The sequence below is a fragment of the Pinus tabuliformis genome, chromosome 8 (genome assembly GCF_031772625.1).
Source record: "Pinus tabuliformis cultivar Carrire ecotype Pingquan chromosome 8, CPIR1, whole genome shotgun sequence".
Classification (NCBI taxonomy): domain Eukaryota; kingdom Viridiplantae; phylum Streptophyta; class Pinopsida; order Pinales; family Pinaceae; genus Pinus; species Pinus tabuliformis.
In genome coordinates, this window is record NC_142294.1 from 757335882 (window position 1) to 757344824 (window position 8943).

Sequence of the window (8943 nt, forward strand, 5' to 3'; positions counted from 1 at the left end):
ACAGTGCTAGGGCCTCTGCTCTATTATTGGTTTCGATGCCCAGGCCCCAATGGAATCTCAATTCTGTTGCCCCTCCAGGGTTCAAGAGAACCCCACCACTGCCTGCCTCCCCAGGGTTTCCTTTAGAAGCCCCATCAAAGAACAAACAATATTCATCTAAGGTTGATCTCCACTTTATAAACTCCTGTTCCTCCAATCTGATCTCCCAGTTGGCATGGATAGGAGCAGATGGAGCGGATCTTTCGTTCAGATTCGGTACCAGCTCTTGGAGCCATTGCTCCTCTTCTTTGACCAACTTCAATTCATTCCTGGGAATAGTATTGGCCTCCAAAGCCTCGCCTAGCAGAGCTTTGATTTTAGAAATTACCCGTGTAGGATTGCAGCTTTCTCCTCTGAAAGTCCTGTTATTTCTTTCCAACCACAGCTTCCAGCATATAAACTTAGGGATCCACATCCAGCTTATTTTGAGAAAACTTTTTCTTTTAAGGCAAAAGGGAGATTGAATGACCCAGGTTCGGAATAGATTAGATATACTTTCTGGAAGAACAAAGTTTACATGGTTTAACCTCAGAACTCCCCTCCATACTACCTGAGCAAAAGGGCAGAGCAACAACAGATGATTGACATTATCTTCAGCAGCCAAACAAAGGGGACATCTGGAGGGACCTTCCATCCCTCTACTTCTCAAATTGTCTCTGGTGAGGATGCTATTGTGCGCAGCAGTCCAACAAAAAAAGTCAATTTTGGGGAGAGAGGGGAAATCCCAAATAAATTTCCAAATAGCTGGATTAGGAGGAGCATAAGGGACAGCCAGAATTCTTTTGTAACCTTCGGCAGCTGTGTAAGAGCCTGAGAGGGAGCCCCAGCCTCTTTTGTCTTTAGAGTTGGCCTTTGAGGGGGATTTGCCTTGAAGCATATCCAACAGAAGTGAAGCTTCCCCCTGCAACATATGAGGAATCTCTCCCAGATTCCAACAATCCCAGAGCCTATCAGGATCGTTCTTCCAGGAGGAAATGTCCCACAAGGTATGCAAGTTGGAGGACTGGAGCCAAGCTCTGATATTTGCAAGCCCCTCAACTTGAATCAAAGGCTGGTCTCCCAGAATTGAATCTTCCCAAATATTAATTTTTCTGCCATTACCTGGGATCCAGTAAAGCTGCTGGCTGAAATGCTCCGTAGCTTGTCTGCAAAGGTTGAAGATTGGAGATCCTTTTAAGGTTCTTGGAGGCTTATCCAGGCATCTCAGACGTTGTCCTTGGTAGTATTTCTTCCAGATGACTCTTTTGCTCCAACTAGATTTACCGGAGACTAAATTCCACAAGATCTTGGTTCCCAAAGCGAGGTTTTGAGCAGCCAAGTTACGAAGATGGAGGCCGCCTTCCAGAAGAGGTTTCTTGATGGTCTCCCAATTCACTAAATGGATCCTTCTGTCATTGTTGTTCCCACCTTCCCATAGGAATCTTCTCAACAAACTGTCCATTTTGCTGAGAAAGGATTTGGGGGCGAGAAGAACTGTGTTTTGGTAAAGCGGCATACTTATAAGGACTGACTTCATCAATATGACTTTCCCTGCATTATTCAGCCATGAGGCACCCCAAGCTTGGATTCTGTTCTTTAACTTATCGAGCAGCGGCATCCAATGGGCCAGATTGGGTTTGGTTTTGAAGATTGGGATCCCGAGATATTTAAAAGACTCCCAGTTACGATTTCCATCCATTTCTAAAAGCCTTGCAATGTCAGACAACTCCTTTGTCGTGCAGTTCCAGCCATAGATTGAACATTTCCGATAGTTAATTTTGCTTCCTGAGATTGATTTGTAAATGTCCAGTTCCTTCTTGAAGGATCTGGCAGAGATTAGGCTGGCTCCTCCAAGCAGCAAAGTGTCATCTGCAAACTGTGCATGGTTGATATCCTTCACCCTCTGAGTCGTTCTAAGGCCTGGAAGTATTTGAGTCTGCTGATTGTGATCAAGCTGGAAACTGAGGACCGATGCCTGAATAGCATAAAGGAGAGGGGACAAGGGACAGCCTTGTCTGAGGCCTCTAGAGGCTTGGAAGAAGTCAGTTGAGCGGCCATTGACCAGGGGAGCGATCCATGGTGAGGTAATACAGGCTTTCACCCAGTTTATGAAGACGTCTGAGAAACCTAGATTCTTCATTACATTGAACAAAAAATCATGTCTAACCCTATCGAAAGCATTAGCCAGGTCGAGCTTTATAACCATACCTTTCTCTTTTCTTTGACAACTTGAATGGACAGCTTCTTGTACCAGCACAATGTTATCCAATATCTTTCTTCCTTTTATGAATCCACCTTGATTTTCAGGGATGATGGCTGGCAAAATATTCTTTAACCTGTTGGCTATTATTTTGGAGACCAGTTTGTAGCTAGAGTTGCATAATGATATGGGCCTAAATCTGCTAAAGTCGGCAGCGCCTTTCTCCTTTGGAATCAAAGCTAGAAATGCCGAATTGATGCCACCGCCCAGCTTTGCACAATTCTGGGATTTCTTGACCATTCTCAGTAAATCTTTTTTGATTGTCGACCAGCAGGCCAAGTAGAACCTGACAGTGAACCCATCAGGACCTGGGGCTTTATCAGGCTCCATAGAGTCCAGTATATGCTTTATTTCATCCACGCTGATCGGAGCAGTCAGCATGACGTTGTCTGAATCCTTAACGCTCTTGGGAATTAAATCCATTGGATAGGTCTGGGGATCTATAGGGTTTTCTTCAGGAGCCGAATAAAGATCTTTGAAGAAAGAATAAGCTGCTCTCTTAATGCCCTCAAAATCCTTTATAACTGTGTTTTGGTATTGTATCTCAGAAACTGTTTTGAAGTGCTTTCTGGCTTCGGCTTGCTTGTGAAAGAAGCTGGTGTTCCTATCTCCGGACTTTAACCATAAATTTCTAGATTTCTGTCTCCAGAATTCTTCCTCCTCCCTACTGGATTTATGAACCTTTTTTTGCAGCTCAACTTCTTTTCGAAGGAGATTTTGAGTTACAGGACTCTTCTCCATTGCTGTTTGATGGGCAGCAAGGATGTTGAGAGATTCTTTTCTTTTGGCAGTAGGTGTTTCCAGTCTTTTGGCCCACTCCTTAAGACTTCTTTTTAAAACTCTGATTTTCTCTTCCCACACATAAAAAGGGGAACCATGGACAGCCTATTCCAGGCATCCGAAACTACATCTTGAAATCCTTCTTGCTGAATCCACAGAGGGCTAAACCTGAATGGAATGGGGCCTAAATTGCCATCCAGTGAAAGCTCAAGGAGGATGGGCTTGTGATCAGAAGTGAGATTTGGAAGAATTTTAGAAGTGGCCATTAGACCGCAAGTCAGGAAGGATGAATGGACAAGGAATCTGTCCAAACGGGCAGCTATATGATTTGGGGCTAATCTTTTGTTGGACCAGGTGAATTTGCCTGAAGTAGGTTTTATATCCTCCAGGTCCCAGCCCAACATAATGTCTTCAACCCATTCTCTAGCAGGGTCCCTGACAATGGATCCTCCCTTTTTCTCGTCAAGAGCAAGGGTGACATTCAGATCCCCTGCAATGATTATATTTCCTGGATTTTGTTCTGAAAGAAATGATTGAAGTGAGTTCCAACAAAAATTTTTCTCCCCTGGCAAAACGGGAGCATATAAATTAAACATACTTACTTGTTGACCTGAATCTTTGTGAAGGAGCTGAGTGAAAAGCCAATGGGGACTGCTTTTTTCTTGGATGAGTTCATAAATGGAGCTATTCCAGAAGGTGGCTATTCCACCAGAAGCTCCTCTTGCGCTTACCGCTCTTCCTTGACCTTTTTGCCAAAATACTTTACTGGATTGGAGGAGGAGGGGTTCCTCCAGCTTAGTCTCCTGGATGAGAAGGATTTCAGGCGAATATATTCTCACTATGTTTTTGACGGCTTCCTCTTTCAACCTGCTGCCTAATCCTCTACAGTTCCAGGAGACGTATTTCATTATTTACTGATTTGGGGGATTGAGGCTCCTTTTGGAGCCCTGTTACTCTTACGCCCAGATCTCGTATTCATCATTCCTTTGAGGGTTTTTTGAGAACCTTGGAGGACATCTAGATAAGTTTTTTCCTCCCGCTGTTTCTTCTTGGATTTCCGGCCCCTTGTCGATTTAATCGGAGTGACTTGCGAGTTATCTGTTTCAGAGTCTCTCTCCTCCGAGTCCTCCTCATATTCAGATGCGAGGCTGATATGCTCTTCATTTCCTTCTTTCCCCTGCTGACCATCATCAACTGGAGGAGCCGATGATTCGGCTTCAATATCTTTCACTTGCTTCGACTTATTTCCAGTTTCCTCTTGTGTCTCCATGGTCTCCACCTAATCCCCTGAGGAGGAGCCATCTTTGAAATCAGCATTGGACTTTGGGTTAGATTGAGGTTTCCCCAATGATGCAGAGGGTTTCTGCCCCGGTGGCTTTGGGACAGCCTTTCCCTTTTTAATTTCTTTCCATCCTTCCTCTTCAACCGTGATACCTGCTGAAGCTTTTGGGCAATCACGCTGGAAATGTCCATGCTCGTGACAGGTTCGGCATTTGAACGGCAGCTGCTCATAGTCCAGCTTCTGATAATGCTGCCATTCTCCTACTGAGAGCTTGACCGCTTCGGGCAGACCGGCTTCCAGATCGACTTCCACGCAGATTCTGGCGCATGTATATTGGCCCTTATGGTCAGCTTTATCAATGAAACGACCTAGCCCATTTCCGATCTTCTGCAGGGATTGATAGCTCCAACAATGTATCAGGAGATTGGGAAGGCGAACCCAGACCGGCGCCTCCTTAGGGACATCAACGGAGGGGTCGAAGTCGGGGCTCCATTTATTCAGGTACAGACCTTGATTACCCATAAAATACGGCCCGTTTCTGAACACCAAATCTCGATCTTCTTTGGTTGTAAACTCGAAAATGAAGTAGCCTCGTCCCACAGCATAACAGATCACATTGTTTTTTAGCTGGGGTCTCCAGTTCCTCTGAATCCATTCGTCCGTGATTTTTGTGGATGGCCAGCGGCCCATAAACTGTCCTACTAGGCCTCTATCAGCCAGAGCCAGGGCGATTTTGATCGTTTGTTCCTCTGGGAGATCAATCTCAGGTATCTCTTCCAGTTTCTTAATGAACTTTGGCGCCTCTGTAGCTTTGCGTTTCTTCCCTTGCTGTTTTAATAGGCTACTAAACGCTTCTGCTGATGAGATTGGAGGGGTGGGAGCGGCCTCCCCGCCCCCTGGTCCGCTCATGGCTGCGTCGATCGAAGGCGGCTGTGGCTCTGATGCGGCTCCGCTATTCAGAGCAGCGCGCGGCTAGGGTAACTCTTTGTGATCTTCATCATCCTCAATCTAATGTTACCTATGTTTGTGCTTCTCAATTTTTTTTCTTGATCCCCCATGTTGTATCTTTGTAGACAGTCATCGGCCAAATAACTGAGACAAAGCATCAACGTGAGGAATTGAGAGGAATTTAAAAGGCTAAACATTCTCCCTAAACATTTAATCATCTAATAATGGCAGAGACGTATAGATGAACCTCTATAGTCAACACAAATATACCCAAGTACAACATCGAAGCAACAAGCTAAATTTTTGGGCAATAAATTAAACAAGTTATTCAATTTCTAACTCCGTTGTGAATATAACTTTGCAGAGGGATGTCAGGGAGGTTGATACACAATCTAGCTCTTCAGAGTGTCCTATATTATTCTCAAATATATGTAGAAACGGACTATGAAATTACAAGAAGAACTCACAAGTACAAAATTGTTATCACGAACGAAAACCAGCCTTTGATTATATCCAAGTTGAAAGTATTACAACAATATTACAAAAACTTACTCCACGTATCAACCCTTTCTTGTTAAAAAATAAGGTATATATAGAGTTATTTAATTAAAATATCATATCTCTTAAAAGGTTTACCTTCAAAGTATTCGTTATCCAAAGCTTTGGATACTGTTTAAATAGCTTTTAACCAATGTTGCAAACATCGATATCGGGATAAATCGGCAAGCATATGGAAAACCAAAAAGTTGTAAAAATGAGGAAAATATTGCAAAAAATTGGCAAACATCGGCTAGGCAAAAAAATTATGATTTTGAGATAAAATCAGGATGTTATCGAGATGTTTGCAACACTTCTTTTACTAAAATAGAAAATTGCTCCAAAAATGTCTGCAACTACGTTTGATTTTTTCATTGCAGTACAATGTATTTAAAACTTCTCTGTTCGTGTTGCTCGAAATGCTTAATAGTTGTGATATGTTGCTAATATGTTGCATTGATGAGCTGAATTTATTGAACAAATTTGACCAACTTCTTCCATTCTTCATCTGTTGGGTAATTGAGATCCATCATCTACCTGTACAATTCATCTGCATCAATATACTTCTCATAAGAATGTTTTCCTATGAAGAAGTCTTTTATTTCATAGCAGATGAAAAGGTCATCAACCAACATTTGAAGTAGATTCTGACCACTAATCTCTCCCCTAATTCCAAAAAAAATTGTCCTATCCCCTACCTCTCTCTTTAACAATCTTTTATACTAGTCTTTTGTTACCATCTATGTTTTGGAGAATTTGGTATCTACAGATAAATACTAATTCCCTAGATAAGTAGCCATATCTAGAACAACAGTTTAAAACACTTTAGCCTTTTCCTATAAGCAATAGATAAGACAAAGAAGATGCGAAGACCTACTTGTAGTTCCGCTTTCCTCTTGTCTCCTTTGTATCAATCTTGTCGCTCCTTCCTGTACTTAACACGCTTGAGAAGTACCTGTAAATATCAACAAAAGACAAAGAACTGATTAAAGCAAAAGATCTATTGAATACAAGTAAATGGAATCATATACATTCACACATATATCATCATATAACAAGATAAGCATATGGGAAAAAGGTTCAAATACTTTATTGAATAGAAGAAGGAATTACAACCATCAAGTCTGATTCGAAGTCACTCCTCCAGCTTGGATCCCATCCACATCACATCAAAAGCATGACAAACTTGTAGCATAACAATACTTGTCTCAAATTCAATTCTCATAGCAACATTATCTCCTTACAATTCAACATAGTCTAGCCCTGATCACTTAGATGAGTGTTCAATTTATAGGAGGATGAAGGAGGTTATGTCATAAATGGGGGTATTGAATGGCCTTCCATACTTAGAATTAGTTCCATGGAGGAAGGGATGAGAGGATAAGATTCCTCTTAACTCATTCCTCATCCATTTTTGAGCTCATAGGAGTTGATAAGTGAGGGAAACTTCTAGATGACTCCAAAAGATAAGAATATTCCCCAAACCCTATGTGAATTTTGCTCAATCTTGCCCAACGCAGGTGAAAGTGGGCCTAAGTGCTCTGCAAAGCACCCTAGCATGGACTCAACTGCTCTGCAGCCACCCTTACATGGGCCTACATGCGTTGGTTCCTTTAAAGGCCATTTCAGGATGTCTTCAAGTCATGAAACTGTCTAGGAAGGAGGCATTCAAAAGGGTGACTTGTTTAGGGCATGTAGCAATTGAAATTAAGGTTTGATGAGCCCTAAAACACTGATCTAGATGATGGGAGTGATGTCCCCAATTAGATCTGTAACAATCTAGCCATATGAATTCTAAAAAGATGGAAGACCTCTCTCTTGTAGAATAGAAAATTTTATGTAGAATTTATTGATTTGCACTAGAAGATTTTCACACTTTTCCTTGTCTTCAGCATCATAGTTTTCTTCATGAGAACTTTTCTAGTATGAATAACTGATTTTGTTATGTTTACAATTCCTAGTTCTTCAATTTCTTCTCTGGACCTTGTCTTTAGAGCTTTTATTATCTGACTTGCTTGTCCAAGTTTATTTCTCAATTGTATTTTGATGTCATTAATAACTTCTTGGCTCTTTCAATCAATTCCTCTTGTTCTACAATAATCTCCATAGACTGCCAAATATCATACACATATGACATAAATTCTATCTAAATTTGTTCTTTGGCCTATGATAAACATTGAATACTATTAGAAATGCTCAAATATTGTTCTAATTGCTTTTGCGAATTTGCATTTTTATTTATGTCCTCAACTAGTGCATTGTCTGATTCATTTTTGTTCATCTCAGCTCTATACAATTTTTCTTTCAATTTGCCAATCTCGACATCCTTTAGTTTAATAGGAGATAATTTATGTGATATAGTTTCAGTGGAATCTATTTCTTTTGTTGGAATTACTACACTGTCAATTTGGGCCTTCTCTTTTAACAACTCTTCCATCCTTTCTTGCATTTGTTGAATTTGCAAGTTCTATTCAATTAAATAGGATAACATAATTTCCTTCTTCTTCTCTAATTCCCCAATTTCTTGTGTTTGGGAATGCTTTGTTGTGGGTAGCTTCAAATTTCTTCTAAGTGCTTGAATATCTTCACTTTTCTTCTTAACAATCTCTTGAGATGCATCCACATTTTTGGGATCCAAACCTAATTTAATTATAAGGTTTTCCAGTGATTTGATCCTAAAATCCTTCGCCAGAGAATAAGTCTTTTCCATTTTAAGTTTTGCAATAGTATTATTCAAATAATTATGCAATTTTGATACATTTGAAGCAGAACTAGTGAGAGAGGAATAGATCATCTCACTATTTTGTTTATGTGGATCAATCTGATCTATAAGATAGAAATGTTAAGAATTGAAAGATAAACGTAAAGTCTTATAATCTCCAACAACTCTAGGAGCAAGAACTTTAGGTTCGAGAAATTCTAACTTAAACTCACATTTTTCAATATCAAAAGTTGAAAACAACCTGTTTTTATGGGAAGAATTTTTCTTCTAGAACTCGATATAATTTATTGCCTTCAAAGCCTCAATATTTTTCTTCATTTCCAAAAGCTTAGAAAATATGTATGGTTAGAAGAAGAAGAAGGAGAATATTGTTATGTCCCTGGATCCAATTCTTGC

The 8943-nt window shown here is 40.6% G+C and overlaps 1 protein-coding gene across 1 annotated transcript; it reads right to left on the minus strand.

The window, feature by feature from the left end:
* Positions 1-3111: 3111 nt before the first annotated feature.
* Positions 3112-3654, minus strand: LOC149237806 (uncharacterized). The gene has a single exon (XM_089369396.1). The coding sequence runs from the start codon at positions 3652-3654 to the stop codon at positions 3112-3114; it is 543 nt and encodes a 180-aa protein (XP_089225522.1).
* Positions 3655-8943: the final 5289 nt, after the last annotated feature.

Bases quoted from the DNA above. Each gene is read 5' to 3' on its own strand.
- LOC149237806 (XM_089369396.1), bottom strand. From the start codon at position 3,654: ATGTTTAATTTATATGCTCCCGTTTTGCCAGGGGAGAAAAATTTTTGT.